Source organism: Falco naumanni, chromosome 9 (genome assembly GCF_017639655.2).
Source record: "Falco naumanni isolate bFalNau1 chromosome 9, bFalNau1.pat, whole genome shotgun sequence".
Taxonomy (NCBI): Eukaryota; Metazoa; Chordata; class Aves; order Falconiformes; family Falconidae; genus Falco; species Falco naumanni.
The window spans coordinates 14,307,301-14,330,547 of record NC_054062.1 but is presented as its reverse complement, the minus strand read 5'-3'; the positions used below and the strand labels follow the sequence as shown (position 1 = coordinate 14,330,547).

Below are 23,247 nucleotides of genomic sequence, written 5' to 3'. Positions count from 1 at the left end.
CATCAGAGCTGCCAATAATAATGAGAAGAAACAAAAGGAAATTACTTTTCCCCCCCACACACACATTAGACCACCAAAAATAACCACCACCTGCAACTCTTAGCTGAGATACCAGTGACTTAAGAGCATATGTCCTTGCACGGAACTATTAATGAGCTGTTTGTTCCCCCCTGCCATTGTAGGGAGGGTACTCGGATGTTTAGAGCATGCGAGATTATCCAGAGACGTGCTGTGCAGAAGTAGTTGCCACTTATCTGCATTCCTCCTAAATAGGCTTCCAGGCACGCTGCACTCTTTTCCACACCAAGTAGGGAAGGAGCTGCAGCCTTGGGAGAAGTGTGCTGGGGGGAAGGGGGGAAGAAGCGTTAAACATCCGTCTAGAGGTATGGCCCGACTGGCAAGGAGCTGGTGGATGTGACGTCCTGACATTGGCATGTGCCAGGGTTGCAGCTGCTGGCTTAGGCCCGAGGAATTTGTTACCTTTCATTGTGTCTGTGCTTTGGAGCCTCAGTCGCGATGCCCACCCCGCTTCAGGAAAGGCACTAACTCTAGTCTGGCCAGGAGGCACGGGTTAGCTGCTCAGAGCAGGCGGCTGGAAGGAGACACTTGGGGATTTTAGAGTATTTTAAAAATTATTTTATTTTTTTATTTATGTTTTAAATTTGTTTTGTTTTGCCTGATCTGGCAGTACAGGTTTCCCTATTTTTGATGTTGACACAAGGGATCTCATTTTCGTTTCCCTTTTGAAAGTCCCTTCTGAAGAGCCGCTGTGCATCCTCGCCTGTGTGCCTGGAGGAACGGTTTGGCCGTGTCTACTGGCAGGTTTTGAAGGGAACTGAGACCAGCAGATGTTTCCAGGCCCACAGAGAGCCTGGCTGGCCAACCTGGCAGGGACTGCTCTGCCCGAGGATGTGCCACCCAAGCACTCATGGTGCACTGGCTGCAGCACCTGCCTTCCCCAGTGACAGAGGGCAGTGCTTTGCAGTGCTGGGGTGATGGAGCCCACCATGCTGCCTGGCCGGACCCCCTGCCTGCTCCCAGCAGCGGCCGAAGGTGGCACTTCACCGTGTGGCTTAGGTCAAGCACCTGGGAGATGGGTAGAATAACTGTAGCCCCAACACAAAAAGGCACCGAAACACATCCTCCAAGCGGGCACCGGGGTTTCCCCGATCCAGACAGCAGTTACCTCCACCTGCATGCAGTAAATCTGTGTGCAACTTCTCAGCTGATGAAAATCGACTTCTAACTGGAGTTTCTGGAGTTAGAGCAGCCCAGGCGCCCAGGATTGCTTACCCTCGCCCCAGGCATGCGGAATCCTTGCTGTGGATGGGAACCCACATTAAGTACGTGTTCATTTGAGGGCTTGGATAATGCTGATTAGTTTCACAGTAAGTGAACACTGAATGCTTGTTATTTTAATTGAATTCTGTAATTGCTAGTAAGCGTGGGGATATGTGGAAAAGTAATTTTTCTAGATCTAATGAGTTTGTACACCTCCTCCATTTAATTTTAGCAATCTTACTTTAATTATCACTTTATTTTTAACCTCAGATCACTTCTTGTGAAAATAATTTGTTCTTTTAAGGCCAAATAATTTTGCTGGCTTTGGTGTGAATTCTTTCATTAATGCTTCTCGTAATGAAGTGAAGGCTGATGCTTCAGATTGTAAGCAATGTCAGGACTCTTGAATCAAAAAGACATCACTGAAATCAGAGTTTTGTGGCAGTTGTGATGTCACTATTCCTAAGCAGATGTGAGACGGTATGAAAAGTATGGAGCATGGGGCCACAGCTTTAGTTGCTCGGATAGTGATGTTGTGGAGGGGGATCACAGCAGCAGTGGAACCCAGCCTTTGCCCAGGCATGAGAGTTAGTATTTTCTCTTTGCTCTCCTGAAAAGGTGATACGCCAGATTTATTTCTTTTTCCTGCCTTTTTCAGCATGTATAGCAGAGAATGCAACCTTTTGGGGATGCTCAGAGTGGAAGAAATGTTCTGTTGACTTGCATGAAGGTTTATGGTGAGGGCTCATGCTGAGTCAGAACTTCTGGGTACCAGCAACCTCTTCAGCTTCAGAATGGCTCTGATCCTAAAGCAGAGTTGAGACCTACTGCAGTATCGCCACCTCTTGTAGTTTTCTCCCTGCCCTGTGGAGAGACTTGTATTCATCAGCGACTTTAACTTGTAACAGGTTTTCCATACGTAGAAGAGCGTGATACTACTACAAACCTCCTCAGGCTGAACAGCCTCTCATTTTAGCCTGTTTCTTTCTGCTTTGCTTGAACTAAGGCATCTTTCCATAACCAAAATGTACAGGGATCAGAAAGACCATTATTATTGAGTACGTTTGTCTAAATTTTCAGGCTGCGTCAACTGTTCCTATTTCAGGGTGCAGAATGGTAGGAGCAAAAAGCAGATGCTCTACGGGCAGGCAAAGCGGGGCAGCAGAGCTTTAGGTTGGGCTCAGCTTTTGGTGCTGACTGATTTTAGACTGCACCCTCCACTCCACACTGTGCTTTTTCTGGGATCAGCTTGGAGTTAGGCTGCGTCCTGCTGAGCCTTCACCAACCCACGATGTATATCTTATGTGGATATTTTAATGAAGGAAACATTTAAATAATTAAGTGTTGGCCGCTGTTGCTAGGGTGGCATGCTGGAGAGCCCAGATATTGGCTGGTTTTACAGACTGATCTGTTACTATTTTTGCTTGTTAATTTTCTTTTCTTTCCTTTTGAGTATCTGTTGAACATGCTCATTATATTCTGGCTGGTAGGAAACAAATGCTAGTTAAGAATGGGGATGCTTGAGGCAAGAGAGTAAATTCAGTTCTCTGAAGGCAATTTCCACCTCTTATAACATCCCACTGCTGCCTCCAGTTCATGTAACAGGAAAACAAGTACGTGCAGCTCTCTTGTTTAGTTTCTTGTCTCTCTGAGCAATTTTCCCTTGTACTTTAGACTGGGCTCTTTGTGCATGATTTCACAGCTTCGGGTACCTATTTCTGCTCGTGCCTTGGAAGCCATTAAGCGGCTGGAGTTTTACACTTGAGCTCACTCTCAGCGCCCACTTTTTTTTTTGTGGGGGTGTGAGAAGAAGACTGGAACACAAAATTAAAGGGTTGGTAATTCAACCTAGGCCTTTGAGAGCTGAGAGATCCTGGCAAACATGGACTTGTTCTGTAGAAACGCCGCTCTTTGACTACTTAAACCAGCATCTGTGGTGCAGCACTGGAACCTCTGTGTTTGCTGCAGACACCAGGTGCCTGGGGAGTGGGCGCTGGGTGCGAACAGGACCCACAGCTGCCGCAGGCTGGCGTGACCATGGAAAGGGACTTTTGTCTCCTCTGGTGCCCATCTGGTAATTTTTCTCTTGGGTTGGTAATTTTACTGTCTTTTGTCCCAAGAGGATTAAAGCTTCTAATTTGAAAGTTTCACTTGCTGGAGTCTGATCCTGAAAAATCAGCAGCCCCGCAGGACTGGAGGTGATTGGCGCAGAAGTTAATATGCATTTTGGCAAGTGTAATCTCTTCTGTATTGTAACATCTTTCAAAGGAGAGACTGACTTTGATCAGATCGCCCTGAAATCTGCCAGTGGTCTAAGTTGGGGGGTTTAGCTTAAAGCTTTTAGTCTCACTGAGATTTATTTTTTTTTCTTAAAGGTGTTGCACATTTTATGCATTAGAAGCTAGCCAGGTTTGCACTTTGCCATATATAGACTCTTGGACTTTAATCAGTATCTTCAGATTTGATGTTGAGAATTAGTCTTAATGTCTGAAAATAGTACCTATATTGGGTGGAAATACTCTTGAATTTCTGATAATTATCAGCAAAAAACGTAACTGATAGTTGACATAAATCCATTTGGGTTTTGAAACTAAATTTCTTGAAGAAACTGTGACTGTTGAGTTTTGTGATGAATGTTCAGCATCATGTCCAGCGCTGTCTGGGCAGACATGGAACACAACATAAGCATTCTGCCTTTCTTTTTAAACAGACATAAACAAAACCCAGAAGTGAAAAAGGCAAGTCCCTCCACCACGATGAGCTCTGGTAAGTCTGTGTTGTTTTCCACTTGCCCTCATTGACATTCCTTTTTGTTGCTAGAAATATTCCTGTTTCTGATGCAGTCACTCTTTTTGACTCTTCTGCCTCCCAGAAAAAGAGTCAAAGCCCTTGAACGCTCAGGGAGTCTGACTGTTAAGGCAACAGCAGAATCCCTTCATAATAAAAAGTGTCCTGGCTTTGCATTTGTTGTTTTAGTTTGGCTCGTAATGCTCAAAAATTTAGTAGAAACATCTTGAGCTGGAGTAGGTCACTTTAGCATTTTTCCACTGTGGAATGAAAGAATTCAAAATTATTGATTACCTGAAAAACATATCGGAAAGAATTTGATATGTTTTAGTAGGGGTGAATGCAAAGTTTGACATCTAGATAGGAAAAATAAGCTGTTCAAAGAAAAATGAGGGACCAGGAGATGGGGGCTGGTTGGGAAAAGGCAAACTTCTGGGCTTGTCTGGGTGACAGGCTGAATCAGAGTGGAAACCAGAGCAGGCACCATACTGAAGTGCCATATGTGGGACCTGGGGAATAATATTCCCACTTGATTTTAGCACCTTATTAGTCTCAGCTGGAGTATTGTGTCCAGTTTTTAGCACCACATTTTGAAAAAAATATGAACCGTTTGGAGAGAGTCTAGAGGAAAGCTAAGAGACTAATCAGGGTCTGAAAAACATGAGCTGGGAATTTTGCTTAAGCATTGATAAGCTTCCAGGTTGTGAAGCACTGGAACAAGTTGCTTTAGGGTGATGCTGGAAGTTTGTAAGAACTTGTTAGGCAAGCATTTGTCAGCAGGGAGAGAGGCAGGTTTGTTTTGGCCATGGGTCAGGAATAGGGATTTAGATGACCCTTGGAGGTTCTTTCCAGCACTATCTTCTGTCTTCCTCTGGATTCACAAGAGCCAGTTTTATTCATATCAGCTAGGAACGTTGTGGACTTGAAAATTCTCTCTTGAAAATGCCATCAGTGAGCTGGCTGCTGTATGCACATACAGACAGTCCCTGTTTATAAGAGGCTGCAATCCAGGTAGGCAAAGAGAAAGGACAGACGGGGGTGTCATCCAAGGGAGATTTGTGTCTCCAAGCAAAATCTCCTGAGACAGTAGAAAATACTTCCTGGTTCATGAATCAAATCGTGCCGACCTGTGGCATCCCCTCCCAGCCAGAGGTTAAATTTGGTTGCAGAGCTTTTAACCCAGAAGTAATCTGCTGCTTCATTTGTCTTGCAGAACACGAAGAAATGGATGTTACAAAAACTGTTGTCAATGGGCTGAGCACCAATGGACAAGAAAAAGGTGGGTTAAGAGCTTCAGAGACATCTCTGCAGCTCCCCCTGCATGTCAGCTGCCTGGTGTGGTTGATTCCCGGACATTCACTACGGCAGGGGTTTCCAAATTTAGTTTGCTTGGCGACTGGCACAAGAAAAGCCTTGTGCTGCACCATGCCAGTACCAGCAGCATTTTGTAGCTCAACAAGTGTTCTTTGTCTCTTAGAGGTGGCAGGCTGGATTTGCCCCTTTGTATGTTTTTAGCGGTGTTCTGAGGAAAGCTGTGTGCTACTTGTGGTGCTTGTGAGCACCTGTGAATCAGTATCTCAGTGTGTTTAGACAGCATGGGTTTGTGGGTGCCTGTGTGTGAATCCTGCTAACTTCAGTGGGAGGTGAAGGTTTGAGCACAGGAGTAAAGGGCAGGAACTAACCAATTAAGTAATGAAATTTAAAAAAAAATTAAAAATTTGTCACTAGCAACAATGATTTAAACCCCAAACTTACCTAAACAAACCAATCGTCACGTTAACATCAGTAGGTTTGCAGCATGCTTTATAGCATTCAGTTTTGCAGAGTGATGCTGTGTGTTTTGGCAGGGGGAAATACATGGTTGTATGGGTTGGTTTTCTGCTGGTTTCATTTCCTTTCTTTTCCTTTGATGCCTTTTTATAGTGGTTAGTATTTTGACTGCATTGTGGATGGGTGAATTCAGTCAGTGCAAAGCAGAATGGAATTAGGGTTGTTTCCTAAACCACAGCCTGTTTAGATTTGAGATCTATTGTATTCACAGGATCTCCAGTGCTTGGTGAGAGGCATGGAGAACAGGGTTTGATTTGGGTTCCTCTTTTGTTTAAAATAATAATAATAATAAAAAAATTTAAAACAATCCCATCAAATTAAAAACTAATTTTAAGCTTTGAAAAAATTCTATCAGACTCTCCCATCATCCTTTTCCTGAGAGCTTTTTTTCCTAGATTGATGAAGTCTGTGCTTTCCAGTTTTGCCAGGGACCAGAAGGGTCTGCCACGAGGGCGGGTGTACACACTGCCGGGATGTCAGTGCCTTCCTCAGGCTGACCCACTGCTCCCTGCTGGTGTGCAGCATTGGGGAGGTGGTGCCTCTACTGATTCTGCAGGCCTGAGAGAGGCGGCACAGAATGTGACGAGGCACCTGGCATTGACCAGTCAATGTGTGCAGAAAGCCGATGGGTTTTAAAGGAGAAAACCCTGGCTCTGCAGAAATCAAGAGCACAACTCAAGGTATTCAGGTAGAGCCATGATTTACAAGATATTTATCTTGGCAGATCCTGTTGAGCTTCACTTCTGAGTAGTTTTGCCTTTGCCTTTTTTTACCACCACCTTCCCACCCCCCCCACCCCCCCCCCTTTTTTTTTTTTTTTTAATACGAGTTCCACATTAGCTGCAATACAGAGCCAGAGAGAAGTAGTACCAGCTGGTTTGGACAGTTTTGTAACAATTACTAGAATTTTGCACAGTGCTGTGGATGGTTTTCCCCTGTGTTACTACATCTAGTATAATTAGTGTGCTAGTTGATGGAGTCCAGTAGAAATTTTTTCAATTAAATGTTTACATGGATGGATTTTTTCTGAAATGGATATTTTGTTGCTGCCCTTTGGCATGGGGCTATTTTCAAGATTATTTCATGTTTCACCTCCTTCCATTGCTGAACTTGTAAAACAAGTGCCATAAAATCCAGAACTCATGTAATGTGGCTAGTTTAATGATGCTCTCTCAACCTTTCAATCCTTGTTTTTTCACTTGGTTTTGTTTTAACTGGGCCATATTAATGTTAACTTAACATTTTTAGTTTTGCATGTAGTGTATCTCAGCTAAATGATTACACTAAAATTTGTTGATGGCTTCTAAAAACTAATGCTTCCAGATTCTTTGTGCCTGCAGCACAGTGGCAGTCAGCAGTTAGCCAATTCAGTAAGCACTTCAGTATGCTACATAAAACAGACACGTCCTGAGTTAGGGCTAACGAAGGGATATTTTTAACGGTTGCATCACTGCTCTCTGGACTGCTTTTGTATTTGAAATTTCCTGCTATTGTGTCTCCAAGTACATTAGAAAATTTTGTGGCATGCTTCCCAAACTGTTCTTCCTTTTTGGATGTGCCATTTACACTTTTGTGTTTGCAGCTGTTGGCGTCCCTTTATGTACACGCTCTATTTCTGCCGTTAAAATAATCCCTGTGAAGAAAGTGAAAAGTTCTCCTCACCTAGTGCTGCCTACAGGTATCTTCTTCCTTCCTCCCCCCGCCATGCATTAGTTGGCCATCGTTCTCTCTTCCCTCCCTCCCCTCTCTCTCTGTCCCTCTCTATCTCCCCGCTTCACCCACGCACTTTGGCTGGTTTTCAGCTTTATCCTCTCCTCACTGTTTCCAGAGCTGTAGATTTCATCAGTAGGTAACCAAGTTAGCTCTTGATGGCACAATACACTGTTCTGAATTATGCTGCTCCTCTGCAGACATAATTGTGTCTACTTGAATCAGGAATCATTGTAAGCTCTTCTACTAATGCTTGATTATGAATAATATTGTTATTACAGCCTCATTTTGAACCAAACTCCTGATGAACCAAAGAATGTTTCCTGCATATTCCTGCATTTCTGAAAGTAAATGGGTGTCAGAGGTGGTATTTTACAGGTTCAAGCATAGTTCAACATTGGTAGGATGGTTTTATTTTTCTATACGTGACTTTACATGTTTTTAAACACTGACTTTACAGAATCTTTATGTGGATAAATAAGGATATTAGGCTGTCTGTCACTCCCTCCCCAAGCACATGTTCTCCTACTATAAGCACAAGATTATTTTTGTACGTTGCTGGATTTGGACAGTCAGCCTAGCCTAGCTGATACGTGTCTCTCCTGTTCTGTCACACATGTGCTCTCTAGGACTGGTACAGTGCTAATGGCGTGTTTATTACATCTGGTGGGTTTCTGTACTGATGAGCGATACAGATTTTTGTTTTTCATCATTTCACCTAAATTGTGAGGGAATTCAACATCTTAGGTATTTGTCTTCCTGTCCCAAATTGAAATAGTCTGATGTCTTCAAAATGTTTTAATTTTTTGAGTTCAAAACTTTTTTCTTGATTCTTATTCTTTTGATTTGCTATACAGGTTTAATATGTTGTTTGAAAATAACAAAAACTTTGCATTGATTCCCAAATTTGGTTCTCCTCTGATATGACGGAGACATTTACGGCATGTTGAACTCTGCTTCCATTTCTCTCCATCGCCTGTGAAGGGAATCTAGGTGTAGGAGCGTAGGGAAACAGCTACCTGCACTCTTTGTGGATGTCTTACTCAGGCGTGGTGACTCCCAACACGCCTCAAAGTTACAACATTCTTGAAACTGGAGTCCCAGAGCTTAAACCTTTGTCCTCTGGTTTGAAAGTGGCTCCGTAGAGTCCTCAGGCTGTGTGTTGTGCTGTGAGGATGGGAACAGTAGCCACAACTGGACTTTTGGGCAAAAGGAATTCTGACCCCATCTGGATCATGTGAAAATCAATCAGAGAAGTCATTTTCTATTTCACCAGGCATGTGGGTGACCTTAAGGCATGGTCAGTTGCGTGGTGTGAGTGCAAATGTGGTGTATTTAAGGATTAAGCAGCATTTGATATGTCCGTGTGGATAGCCTTTCCCTTCGCAGAGGCTGCCCCAGTGCTCCTAGATGAACTAAAAGCTGAACCGTAGGGAAGTATCCTCTGACTCCTTCTGTGCTCCATCCTTCCTTCGGTCCAGAGGGTGGGTCTGAAGCTGTGCCCTTTGCGACATCCCGAAAGTCTGGGAACCCACCTAAAAGCTTGGACTGTGGTGGTTCCAGCGTAGAGGGCTTCCGATGTGGGCCGGGTTTTTTTGTTTCTCCAGTGTTTGTTGAGCCTTTCCCCTCACTGCTGTTGTCCATCTGGCACTGTCCATGTTTCCCTGGGTTGTGGCCACCTGGGTTGTGGTTTGAGTGTTTTGCAACCGCAGCTGAAGGGTTGTCGTGGTCTATAGGCACTGTACTGGTGTGGATTTAATGGGGCATTGTCTCGCTGAAATCAGCCAGGGAGTATTGATTGGCACAAGAGTGGGCTGTTGTCAGGGCAAGAAGCAGCAGCTTTTCCCCCTCTGTCCAGGCTGATGGCGTAACTTTCAGAATATTAACAGTTGCTAGAGAGGAGCTGGTAGCATGAGCCCCATAAAAATAAAAATCATGTTGGTATTTGTGTAACACAGCAGATGCTCAGCACCCCTTCGGGCTCGCTGTGTAGTGCTGCAGTAGGACTGGCACCTCTGGCTGGGTAGGTGGCAGTGCAGTCTGATGGCAGCTGCCCGGAGGTGCTGTGTTTTCCTGTGGAAGTAGCTGAGATAAGTGAGAGACTCTTTAGGCTTGTTGTTTCTATAGGTATCTTAGAGGAAACAACTCTCCAGAAGGATTTGAAGTAAGGGGAGCAAGATAGCCTTGAAGTACTAGTTTGTCATTACTTAATAGGATGGCAGGAGGGAAAAAACCAAATCCATGGACTGAATTACACAAAGGTAAGGCTGCACAGAAGCTGAATCGGGCCTCCGCAAGGGTGCTGGCATGATCTGGTGCCTGGCTCACAGGGTGTACATTAAGCATTCTAGTTTGTGGGATTTGGGTTCCTATGTCAGAAGGTGAAACACTGCCATGAAACAGAGTGAGTGGCCAGGAGGCGGCTTGCAGTGCCCTGCCTTTAGATCATATTCAGCACAGTTAAAAGATTTTATCCTCCAGTGGTCATGAGAATATTTTTTTTTCTCTTCCAGTTCTGCACAAAAGGCATTTTCAAGGCTTCAGCACACAAATCATACTGCTGGGACATCCCTATAGAACAGCCACACGTGTGCTTGTAGAATGTCCTTGTTAGTACAGTGTCTCCACACAAAGGACAAATACAGCAAATGGACCTGTGAAATTTCATTCAAACACTTTTCCTCTCCTTTCTTAGCTCTGTTACACTGACTCAGAACTTACTCCTACATTTCTCAGTTACAAGAATATTGAACTGCTTTGATTTGTCAATGCTTTAAATCCAGAGCTAATCTTCATCTGCATAAACATTACTAGATTGATTCACCCAGAGGCAGCCATGCTAAAATTACTCCGCAGAGCTCCGATGGCTCCTAATAGCTTTGTATCATCTGTTTCAATGTGTCTCCTCTGTGCATGTGCATTTCCTGTAGAAACGGATCCCACTAAAGTCTGCAGTGGAAAAGGAGCAGTGACCCTCCGGGCATCTCCAGCCTACGAAGAGAATCAGAATATCACCTCGCCATGTCCTCAGAATGTTGAGCAACCTGAAAGTAAGTGGGTAGAAAGTAAGCTGGTCCTCACAATAACCTCAAGAGGGGGTGGCCCAGGGACTTGGTGTGACTTTTTTTAGCAACGATTTAAAGCCCAAAATGCTGTAGCATGGTTGGAAACTGCTTGCAAGAACCAGACCAGTGGAGGGAGACTGGCTTCTGTTCTCTCATGGTGCAGGTTTCATGACCACTCACTCATTGCCTTAAGCTTGTTTACAGCCCCCTTTTGCTGTCAGGAGCACCAAACACTTGAAATTTTTTTTTCTTTTCTTCTTCTTTCCCCTGTCAGGCCCATGTCACCTCCTTTTATCCCAGGCGTGAGGTGGAACAGAAAGAGGCCGAGTGGTGCTACTGCCACAGCAGCATTCACTTAGGTTGTCAAGGGAGCGGGGATAGCGTCCCAGACAGACAGTGTCCCCACAGAGCTCTGCCATCTTTCAATAGCAGACGTGTAATTACTTAATTGAAGGAGACGGGCAAAGCATAACAAACCTGGCCAGTGCCGTGGGTCTGGCAGAGAGGAAGAACTCCCAAAGGCAAGATGCCGCTGAGGGAGGAGGGGGTCAAACTTACTCTTGAAAGCAAAGCATACATGGTTTCTAACCGTATTGTTGCAGGAAGGGCAATTCCGTTAATTCCAGCCCCAATGTACGGCTTTTTGCTCTGTCTTCTCCTTCCATTCTGTCCCTCCCGTGACCTACCCTCTTTTCATGCTTGCCATTCTCTGTTTCTTCACTCCTACCCCCCACCATTGCCTCTCTCCTTTCTGTTGATGGCTTCATAAATTTCCAGCAGCTTGAATGGCAATGAGCCCATTACTATGGAAATCAGCTCATTAATACTTCCTTTGCTTATTCTCTCAGTCGCTTTATGAAATGTACTTTGGAGCTGGAGGAGCTTTTTGCATTTAACTTAAACAGCAAAACGAGTAGCGGGGTGGGGAGGAGCCCAGTGGGAGGTGGGTAAATAAGTGATGAGACCAGTGCATCGAGCTGCAAGGACTGGGTTGTAAAGTGACATATTTTATAATTCCCTTCACTTAGTCTATAAAACCTGATCTGTTTGTTGGCAGTTCTTTATCTCAGTTAATCATACATAGCAATGTTGATAAGGAAAGATACATCTTCATAGCCTGTATCATGGCTAAATACAGGGTCCCTACATTTCCAGTAATTTGTGGTGTCTGGATGTCAAGATGCAGCTTTAGAAAGTAGCTAGCTGAGCTGCCTTTTTGCCTCTTGAAATAGGAATGTCAATGAACAATTGTTTCTTCATTGCTCTGAATGAATTGCCTTGTGTTTACAAAGGTCAGAAACAAGGAGGGCATCATGTTTAGGGCTGGTCTCTATGGTAATTAGGCAGCCTTGTCAGAAAGCATTTTATGTGTGAAATGAAGTAGCTGGACTCTTAACTTCAATTGGTACATGTTATCTATAAATGTAATGGTTTGTTTTTGTCCCCTTTCTTTTCCGCTGTGCCTGTCCTCTATCCCAACCTCTTCCATCCCTCCTTTCTGTGAAACGCTTAGGTCTGGAGCCAGAAAACCCAGAAACAGGTACAAACATTGGCTGTTTATGTGTTGTTTTCTTGGAAGTATTTGTTGTTGCCTGGGGGGGGGGGGGGGGGGGGGGGGGGAAGGAAGAAAAGAGTCCCCTCCTTTCACTCATCCTGTAGCTGGAGAGGGAATCCTCTGTGATCTGAGTTTTCCTTCCTCTCGTAGATGAATGGAGGTCGTCATCTAACACCGATGCCAATGGGGATGCCCAGCCATCTTCTCTGGCTGCCAAGGGTTATAGGAGCGTGCGTCCGAACCTTTCCTCAGACAGCAAGCCACAGGTAAGCCTTTTTTCTGTGACCCTGAGGGTGATCTTCTGGGTTCAAGCACTGGATTCATGGTCAGGAGTCCTGGGTTGAACTCCAAACTTTGCTGCAGACTCGGGTAAGTTGCTGTGCCTCAGCTTTTCCTACCTTTAAAATGGGGGCAACACTGATGTCAGCAGAGTGCTGTGGAGCTCGTGAGTTCAGACACGCCACAGTGTTTCCTTGGTGGATGAAGGAGGAGGATGACATGCTGTTTGTTTGCAAGAAAAAAGGTGAAGTAGTCATCTGTTACTGTTCTGTCTTTTATGTTGGTCATTTCCTAGAGGTTCCTATAGGCTGAGAGTGGAGTTACATGCTATGTTAAAAAAATGATGGGGAAACACCTTTCAGTTTTAGCACTGTAACTGATACAAGCCAACAAGGGAAAGGTTATTTGTACCTGAAGGTAAATTGTTGAAGTCAGTCTGTTAAGAGAAGTGTAACTTCATCCTTTTCCTTTTGGGTGGTCAGTCTGCACAGAAGCAGTCTAAAAGTTGATAAGGAAACCCTTTGCTAGAAACTGCTTTCTTATGTGAAACAGAGTCCCTTTGTAGCCTTGGTCCCTATCAGGGTGACTGCTTTGGTCATCAGGGACCCATAGCAATGCTGCAGAACAGGCGCCGTCCCTGAAATCATAAGTGAAAGTGGCAGAAGGCACAACTCCAATGAACGCATGGGAAGGAGCAGCTCCCTAAAGAGAGAACCGTCTACTGCCCGATACTTAAAGCTGTTCTGTAGCCCCTGTTGGTCTTATTGATGAACAAACAGAGAGTGCTGATGCATGTAGTACTACTTATGGCAGTCTCCAGGACCGCTGTCCAGGCTAAGCTGAAACGGAAGAAAATGGAAAACGGCAATCGCAGGTGGTAAATTAGTATTTCCTGATAATACTGCGTGGTAGTAAATTGAGGCCTCACCTAACCTAGGGAGGTATTGTGGCATTCTGAAGTCTCCAGACTGAAACTACTGTCCTTAAGAAATCAAAAGGAATGAGCCTGTTCTAGAAGCAGAAGCCCTTCAGAAGGAACACTTACCAACCCACTTCTGCCCTCCCTTACATATGAAGGAAGAGGGGAAAAAGCGGCACCATGAGTACAGTAGACTATGGACTGCAGCTGTAATTTTATGAAGCTGTTCTATGTCTACATACATATAATGAGAATAGGTGCTGGCCAGAACCTGTCATTTTTGAGTAAATTTTAAAGGAGGTATTTTTTCAGATTTGAGTGTTGCAAGCTGTTAAGGCATCTCCATTCTCTGGTTTTAGCCAATTTTAGCATTGGTTAGCCATCCTGTGCCTACAAAGATATGACAACAGGCTGTATGTAAAACCTACTTTCATAGCCTCCAGAGGGTTACTTTGCAAGAATGCAGGGAGCTATTGTTCACTAGGTGTGTGTTTTATTTCTTTTCCTTTCAGTAGTTTATAGCTTTCAGCTGCTGACAACAAAGCAATAAATAAAATGAAAACCTCTCTATTGCTAAGTTACTTTACTTCAAAACAGTTTGGCTTTCAGAGACAATTTGCTGTAATTGGAGTTGGAGTTGCAGTCGGCAGGCAGCTGTGGAGTTAGCAACCTATATGTTGCAAAGGACCAAAAGCAGTAAAGCTTTTTGTTATTGATTAGAAGCAGGGTTTCTCTGTTGGTCATCTTGATTCTGAAGGCAAATTATTACAAACTCGGTTTCTCAAAAACTTTAATTGTTCTGGTCTTCCTGAAAGCATTTTTAGGACTGAAAAATCCTGAAGACTGCTCAAGAGCTAGCTTTTAGGAGGAAGAAATGCTGACTTCTTACTTAGCCAGCTCTAGCAGGCTACAGTATTCACGTGACACCTGCTGTCATTAGTGCTGGTGAAACCTCACAACATTCGTTTTTCGGCAGCGCAGTTAACATGCAGAGATGGCCTAGAGCTCTGAATTTGGCTTTGCCATTCAAATGTCCCCAGTGCTGACAAGTATTTACTGACAGAGGCATGAGCCTGGGATTAGTTGGCCAGGATGTTAAATCTTGCCTCTGGCTTTCCCGGGGGCACGGTGGGTGTTGCTGTGCAGGCCTCAAAACAATGCAGCACTGAGATTTATGTAGCCCAGAGAGAGAAACGTGTAGGCAGGGACTTGGGAGCTGGGCAGAGTTTGTGTGCCGCAGTGAGCAGTGTTGAGGAAGAGAGAATGTGCGCAAAGATGTACGTGAGTGAGTGCTGCGCTGACCTTCCAGATACTGTATTTGCTTTTTGTTCTTGCTGTATTAAAACCTGCTTAACCCAAGTCTAATGACAGAATTAATTCTTCAAATTTATTTATTTTTTCCTTCCTTTTTCCTTTCATTTGGTGCTGCTTCCTCTCTCCCTCTCTTCCTTCTTGACTGCCTGGGCAGGCCCTTGCTCCTCCCCGTCCTCCTCTTCCCAAAGAGGAGAGCTTTGCATGGCGTCCTCGCACTGACACTAAAGTGACCAACCTGTTGCCCGTGCCCATCATGGACTGCGTGTACCTGAATGCGCCCAAGCCTTATACACAGCGTGCATCACCAAACGCCAGTGCACGGTGTTATTTCTCATCACCGACCCCCTACGGGGCCATTCCCCGTGGGAAGCAAGGCTTGCCAGCAGGGCATTCTCTCTCTTCAGGCCCCAAAGATGAGATGCATGCTGGGCGGCCTCTCTTGGAAAGTCGCTCCTCGTTGGATGCATCATCCATACAACGCAACCCTGACAGGGCAGATCCCAGTAAGGCTGGAATGAATTCCAGTCATGAGACGAAGGCGGATAAAAAGGTCACCAAACTATATGTAGCTTGTTTATCTAACAGCACTTGCTCAGCTGCATCTGAAAATTCCACTGGCACCACACATGACCCAGCAGCCAGCGCCAGTTTGGGCGCTGAGCTCACTGAGGCACCAGCCACCGACATTGTTTCCTCTGTAACAGATACTGGAAAGTCTCTTCCTGCTCCTCCTCCTCCTCCTGTTCCTCCCAGGCCGTACTTTTACATTGTCCTCAGTAAAGACGCAGTTAGTTATGGTGCGGGCCAGCCCTCCTGGACTCAGTCGTCACCTCCGCAGGCTGTGAGGGACAGAGTGCTAGAGCCCCAGAGCACAGCTGCCACAGAGGACAGGATGAGAAAAGAGCCTTACCTTGCCCAGCAGCGACAGCCGCCGTACAAGGCGATGGGACGCAGCATGGTACATGTTTTCTCCATAACCTTGTTTTCTTTCAGCCCTGTGAACGGTTCTTTAATTCGTTACAATGTTCCCTTAATGCTTTATTCCCCTTCCGCCTCATTTCTGAGCACTTGTTGTGCCACCCGAGTCTTGTGGTCTTGTACTCGGTAATACTTAACACCTCGCGCACCCCCCTCAACACTGATCCGTGTGTCTGTGCGTGCCTGGTGTTTGTAGGGGGTTGGTCTGGGCTGGCGAGGACCTTTCTATTTTAGGGTGATGTGAAAGGAGCAAACTCTGTAATGTGACGGTTAGTGTTCTCATGTGATGGTGAACACAGAGCTTGCAGGGAGGCTAAATCAGAGCACAGGACTGGAGAAGAGGGGTGGTGAGGGGAAGGAAGATCATTGTGAAAAACCGTGCGCATTCACAGGGGCCAGGGCTGCCAGACTGAAGAAGTACGTCTCCCTATGGAAAGAAAATCTGTTGGGGCTCTGTATCGTTTTGGGTGCATCCTTGCATGACACTGTATGGCTTCGTTAGAATAAAGTGCTGATCTCCCCCATTGCATAACAACACCTTGTTTCCTACAGGATGCCACTGCCACCACCACAGCTCAGCCTGGGGTTATAGTAGTCCCCCTCCTGCAGGTTAATCCAGAAAGACAGCAAGAAGGCAGCTCCAGCACTCCACCACCACCTCTGGTTCCTTTCGGGCAAGGCTCCATATCCCCTGAGACTGTTCCTCCTGGCTCACCCTTGACTTTCCCGACTCTAGACGATTTCATTCCCCCACATCTCCAGAGGGGTTCCCACCATAACCAAGCACCCTCTGCATCTGGCACATTACCCTCTGTTTACCCGAAACTGCCATTCTTCTCATCACCACCTTCACTTGTCCCTCCAGTCACGGGGGCTTTGCACAGGGGCTTGAAGCCTGAAATCACTGGAGTCATCTCACGTACAGTAAGCTTGCCAAGTACCCTCCTCGCCCTTTTCCTAAATTTGTATTCCCAGATTAAAATTATTTTCTCCTTGCAATACTAAACTTGAGAGAGGAGTGATGACTCACTCCCTGCCAGCAGCATGACAACTGAAACCTTGTTTACGTCCTGTGCTAGTGCATGCGTGTTGCCTGCCTTGTGCAGCTTTGAAATTTCTATTCACTTCTCACAGCAGCATTTGACTGTCTCCCTTTGTGCCCGTTCTGCTAGGTGATGCACACCTTAAGAGTCTTCACGGGATTTGCTCAGAGTAATGAATTCTGTATAAGTAGAATAGCTGCAACTAACTGATCTCTTCAGGCTCTTTTAATAGCATCCTTAATTGTGTTTGAGTAACATTTAAAGCAGCAACAGCAGACCAGTTAAAGGTTAGGGCTGGCTTTCTGTTCCGCTTGGAGCCACAAGACCTTATGGTCTCTACACAAATCCCTGCTGAAATCAGTATAAGATTGCTGCCAGTATCCAGTGACCTACAAGCGGTAATACCAGTTACTGAGCTAAGAGGCTTCCAGGTATGCAGGTGCTGTGGGATAGATGAGGGGGAGGGTGTCTCTTCAGTTTGGAATTGCTTGTCTTTGGAAAATTTTGAAGAATTAAATCCGCAACAGTTTTAACTTAGTGTTCTTGGGTCAGGTTTTGTTTCTTTATGAGTTCATCACCTGTTTTAGGAAGTCCTCAGGGACAAGGAGGAAAAGTAGCTCCAAGTTAAAGTTGCAGAGGAGGCAAAAAGTACCCGACCCTCCTTGTACTGGAAGTCGTACAACCACCGTGTTTCTTTATAGGGTTGCTTGTAAAGGACAAGTAAGTTCAGCAGAACCCTCTCCTCTCATGGTGATGCTTTCTCTGCCTCTGCAGGGGTCTGTCAAACAGGCTTTGGGGAGCAAGAAAAAAAAACCAACCCTGGAAGCGCTGAAAAAAAATGCAGAGATGTGGCGTTTAGGGACGTGGTTTAGCGGTGGCTGTGGCAATGCTGGTTTAGTGGTTGGACCTGATGATCTTAAAGGGTTTTTCCGACCTAAATGATTCCATAGTACCTTCAAAAGTTCTCAGCATTGGCATTTCTGCTTTTGTTGAAATTGGTGGTTTGTATATGGGTTTTTGATGGAGCCTAGCTGCAGGCTCCAGAAAAATTCAGCAGGCAGCCAAATTGTAGAGTAGTAGAAATTATGTTGTAGGTGATTTTCATGAGATTAGAATTTTGAAACACTTTTGGGTGCATTGACTTAAGTCACATAGTCACAGAGCCATTTTCCACAATGATTTAAATGGTCTTTGCCCACCCGCTTTGATGACTTAGCTGGAGCTGCTGAGCCTATCCTGATCTGACATCCTTCTGCTCTGAGGGTTTCTTTATAGTTCAGTTCTCAAAGTGAAGCTCAAACCCAACTCTCTCATACTTCTGCCTGACTCCCACTCCTTTTCCTAAATTGTGTTGTTTGGAATATTATCACAGCCAGCAAAACGGGGCTGGGGCTTCCCTCAGGGACATCTGTTTCTGAAGACCATTGATTCTTTTCTGTCCTCATGGAATGTCTGTGGCCTGCTGAGATGCTGCTTGGAGCAAGATCCCCTCCATCCAGCAGAACAGGGTTGTTCTTCCCTGATTCCCCTCTCCGTTGGAGAGACTTGTAGGTGTTTGTTCTGATAATGGCCAGTTCCCAGTATGATTTATCTCTCGGTGCTGGTGCCTCGCCTTGCTCCAGCCCCTGTTCAGCCCCCTGCCTGATCTTGTACGTCCTTTCCCCAGGCACTGGTGGATATGAAGGGCACAGAATTGCACTTGGCCAGAAGAGCCAGAAGTAGGGATTCTTCTGAGGCAATATTCTGTGCATATTCAGGTTTTTTACAGCAATGAAAATCCTCCTGAATGCTCAGCTCCATTTTGCGGGCCAGAGCCCTGCAGCATTTTAGTCTGACAGTGGAGTAACAGGAGTGCAGGCATCTGGTATGCTGTTCCGTGCTCTGTTTGGATGCTCGTTCCCCATTAATGGTAATTGTGTGTCCAAATTCCTTAAGAAGCTTTGAAAAATCTCAGCCTAAACTGGCACACGCAGTCTTAGTCATCGTCCCTTCTTTATCTCTTCCCCTTACTGCCAACAAAAGCCTGGCACCCCTGGACTGTGACTTTTCAAAGATGACCCAAAGTCTCCCTCCTGCCACAGCCGGTGTTTGTACAGAACCTCCAGGGCTGTGGTGATACCAGAGGTGGGTTTGAAATAAGCAAATAATGGAGCTGGGTGCCTTAGAGGAGCAAGAGCGGCTTGCTGTTGGTTCTCCAGCAGCAAAGCCATGTTGAGTATCTTCCTTGCTAGACTCCTACTTCTTACCTTCTATCAGTTTTGGGTGGTTTTGGTTTTTATTTCATTATTTTAACGAGGTAGGTGTCACACTGTCTCCTGAGCGATGGTGCTAACCTTATTCCTCAGACCTTCCTTATCAAACCAGCTGCGGTAATAACGTTTCACTCCAGAATTGCATGAGTTTTGCATGTCTGACTTCTTGCTATGAAAGGAATACTTTTAAAACAAAAGTTTGTGTCTGTATCTGTCAGGGGAAAGATGTCTGTGTCTTGCCCCCAACCAGATTTGCTCATTTCTGGTACCCTGTGTTTGATCCAGAGCGTCTGCCAGATTAATTTAGTGCCTCCTTTTGGGGTTGGAGTTGTGAAACCCAACACCAAATAATTATAGTACTGCCTTAGCAAACTAATTGCATTAACAACAAGCAGGGTATGTACAAGGAGCAGGGTAATGCTCATGCTTGTGCCTTTTTTACTAAAATTTGCTGTGATTATGCTTCTCATTCAGCTTAAAATGGGGTTTTGTTGTTGTTGGGTTTTTTGCACCCCACCCTAGATTTTGCCAGTGTAGCAGCCTTCTGCATGCCGCTAATGACGTGTTGCTCTCCTTTTTAGGACCCAGGTTCTGTGCTAAATGAGGTGCCCCAGCCTGGCGCTGGCACTGATTATCCAACCTCCTTCACTTCAATCAACAAGTCTTCCTCTGCCTATCCCTCTACCACAATTGTCAATCCCACTATCGTCCTCTTGCAGCACAATCGAGGTAAGGAGACTTGCGTATAGATATTTGTGGCTCAGGGTGAGCAACCTGTTACGCTATGAGGAACCGGAGAATGTGTGTGCCGTGGGTGATTAAGTCCAGACTACTAAGAGCTAACAAAGCTGCCTCCAGAAAGTTGTAGTGACTGGAGCACACAACAGGCAAGTAAGAGGTTAGAGGCATGGGACGATGCCTACTTTTTCCTAATTAAAACCTGTGGAGAAGCCACTCTAGGTTGGGGGAGAGGCTTATAACTGGGCTATGGGCATACGAGTAAGTTATTATAGGGTAAGTTCTTATCCCCCATCAGGATTCCTCTTACGGTGGAAAAGGGTGGATGCTCACATCTATCTGTCGGTAGGAGCAAGGTAGCTTGCCTTAGGTTCTCCCTCCTTGGAAAAGGGGATATGTTCTCAGCTCCTGCAGTGTGAAAGAAGAGCAGCTGTGTTTTCAATTACTGTGGGGAGATGTGACCTCTGAATTCTCAGCAGTTCACCCAGTAGTAACTAACCCCTTTGCTCGTAAGCGTGAGCTCAGCGATTTGTTCCTCTGTCCATAATTGGATCGACTCAAACTCGTACTGCGGCAGTCCTCAAGCTCTGGGTTTGTGTATGAACAAAACAGCCTTGTTTGAGCACTCCCGTGTTTACTGATCTAAGCCTTTCTCTGCCTCACAGCAGCTCTTCTGAATGGATAGTTTCATCTCTTTACCTCTGGCATCAGAGGGAAACTTTACTTCTCCTTTTTAGTTCTCCTGATGGCTGGCATTACCCCAGCTCCCAGTTCCATTGTGCATCACTAAAGACTGGCTCACAAAGAGCCACACAGATGCAGTCCAATTTGCCTTGGTTTCCAGTGGACTCTGGAAACTCGAGGGCAGGCAGATTCAAACCTACAATGCTACAACTTTTTGCAAAGAATAAAATAAAATAAAATCAGAAAACAGAGGTAAGGCCTGTGCTCCTCATACTGTGTGCACAGGTGTGCACTGATGTGCTTCTTTGCAGCCCCTCGTGGGTTGGGTTTTTTCCAGTGCCTTTTTGAAATGGACTCCAGTCTTTGACCCTGAAGATAGCATCCTCACTGTAGCCCAGCTGATTGTAGGGGTAGCAGTGGGTTATCTCTTCCTTTTTGCCAGCATCTGGAGCAGCTTGGCTTATATGCATTTGAATGAGGGTATCTGGATTTCTTAACTGTTTCAAGAGGAGAAAATAGTATGTGAGGCAGCCTTTTTTTGTCTCAAAGCTTTTTGTTAAGTTTCTTGAGGTAGGATACTCTTTTGGTTGTTTCTTGCATTCAATCTGTAACATTTCAGTGCGTACCACACGAGGATATTTTATCTCTGTAGATTGTAAGAGCACGATAGTTGCATCTGTATGTGATATATACGATGATCCATCCACAGGCTCCAAGGCAACTGATGCCACATTGTTCTGTGTGCTGATTACCTTCACAGTTAAGAATTTGTCCTGTCTGCATCTGTCTTGCCTCTGACAATTAGCACTCATGATACAGTATCTGATAGATTGAAGAGCCTTCTTTCATCACATTTTTGTTGACTGTGATATAGATCATGGCCTGATAAGCAACTTGAACGAGTTGTGAAGTATCTCATTCTAATGCGTGTTTTTCAGTTTTTATTAGTAAAGCTTATAATTTTCAAGAATCATATTGAACTGGTTTGACAAGGCATCTTAGTCATAGATCTGTATTGACTGACATTGCGTGTCCTACTATGTATTTATTAGTAAAATCTCATATAAGTCGTTACAATATTTTGTTCCTGGCATTGTTGCTGACTTGACAGACAGATGCCCGAGCTATCAGGCTGATGCCCCAACCATCATGCTGATGCTTTTCAAAGGCTGTCACAACATTTGCTTTCTTCCTTGTCCTGTGGAGTTTCCTGTGTATTCCAAGACATACTGAGGATGAATGTTAATGGTCCAGTGAGCTGCCCTCTCCATAACTGCTTTAGAGCAGGAAACTGCTCAAAAACACTTCAATACACTCTGTGTGAACGTGCTAATTTTCAAGCATCTGACCTCAGTTGTTGTCATTCAGCATAGTCCTTAATTACCATTGAAGTGTAAAGTATTTCTCCATCAGGCAGTAGGACATCAAACTTTTTTCTTTTTATTTTTTCCTTTTTTTCCAAATGCAGAATGGAAATAGTACTCAGATGTGTCATCTTCTCTGCCCTCTTATGAACACAGTTCCACTGTGCCTATTCGGTAGAATAACTAGATCATTGCTAGGTTTTTGTTTATTATTCACGTACCTTAAAACCAACTTTTGAGTCTGAGACATTCTGTTAATTCTTTTACTTCCACTGCAATTTTCTTTCATTTCCCAGCATGTGTTACCTACTCATAGGTTTAAATTTTCTTAATTTTCCATCTTTTTATGTGTTGGGGGTTTCTTATGGTTCCTTATGCTTCCATTCCTATCGAGGCTTTATCCCAGGATAGCATTAAGATTTCTTTGTCCTAACTTGGACTTTTTAAATGCTTCTCAGATCTCAGTTATCTATTAAATTTCTGTCCTGGCTGACATGATTCGTATTTGATTTCATCTTCATGAACCTTTTATATTCAAAACTGGTCTGATGGCGTATAATTGTTACTAGTTATGATCCACCTTCCTCTGAATGGTTAATCGCGATTTGTGCTGAAATAAATTCCTTCATGTCAAGATGAAGTTTAATAGAAATTTCTCTTGCATGCTATGAAATACCCTCTGAATTAGAATTTTCAAGGTTATTTTAATGCTGGCAGTCTGAGATCTCCAGTAGTTTTAGTCCTCCAGATGGATAATGTGCTTTTCTTTCTCCTCAGTGGATTATTGATTGCTTTTTAAGGAGCTGGTTATCTTATTCTCTGGAGCAACTGTTGTGGCAAACATCACCTACTGTCCTATTTTATGCTTTATCTGCTAGTTCATTAATCTGTAAGCACGTAAGACCCTTTGATTTGGAGTTATCGGAGATTTAGAAACAGGTAATGGCCATTTGAAGTGCAGAAACCACACCATATGCTTTTTCTGTCGGCTTGATCTTAGTAAGTTGTGATGAGAGACCTCAGAATATTTTCTACTGGATTTCAGTAGTACCAACTGAGTAAGATTTATGCTTAGATACAAGTAATTTCAGATCCTCTTTCTCTTTCCTAGCACCAAAGTAAGCATTTCTTCCTTTCATATCTATTTGGCGTCTTGATTAATTTTCTTTTTGACACCTTTATTTTGCACCAAAAGCGTACTCAAGTACTTGTTTCCTCTTCCCCTTCTGTTACTGGTTTCAAGTCTTGGTATCCTCCAGTGCTTCCTCCTCTGGGAATTCTGAAGGCACCTGTAATCATTCCTTCAAGGTTGCCAGCACTTATATTCCTCTGCTTGACCCTTTCTCTGAGAAGGGTACAAGTTCCTGGCCCTTGTGGTCCCGGCACACAGGATCGGGGTGAAAGCCGGAGCGGTGCATGCCTGGGGCTGCAGGCTGGCTCTGGTGGGG

General features: G+C 44.7%; 1 protein-coding gene across 44 annotated transcripts in view; it reads left to right on the top strand.

Annotated features, from left to right (window-relative positions):
- Window positions 1-23,247, top strand: part of SORBS1 (sorbin and SH3 domain containing 1) — a 173,116-nt gene that overhangs the window by 97,503 nt on the left and 52,366 nt on the right. For 28 of the 44 annotated variants that reach the window (XM_040607430.1, XM_040607431.1, XM_040607433.1 and 25 more), the window contains 9 exons: window positions 3,992-4,047; window positions 5,282-5,347; window positions 7,481-7,576; window positions 10,539-10,658; window positions 12,187-12,213; window positions 12,379-12,494; window positions 14,895-15,698; window positions 16,271-16,642; window positions 19,595-19,742. In XM_040607430.1, coding sequence (XP_040463364.1) covers window positions 4,038-4,047; window positions 5,282-5,347; window positions 7,481-7,576; window positions 10,539-10,658; window positions 12,187-12,213; window positions 12,379-12,494; window positions 14,895-15,698; window positions 16,271-16,642; window positions 19,595-19,742 — 1,759 coding nt within the window. In that variant the 5' untranslated portion in view covers window positions 3,992-4,037. The remainder of the gene's footprint in view (window positions 1-3,991; window positions 4,048-5,281; window positions 5,348-7,480; window positions 7,577-10,538; window positions 10,659-12,186; window positions 12,214-12,378; window positions 12,495-14,894; window positions 15,699-16,270; window positions 16,643-19,594; window positions 19,743-23,247) is intronic. The other 16 variants (XM_040607455.1, XM_040607456.1, XM_040607454.1 and 13 more) reach the window with 7 other exon arrangements.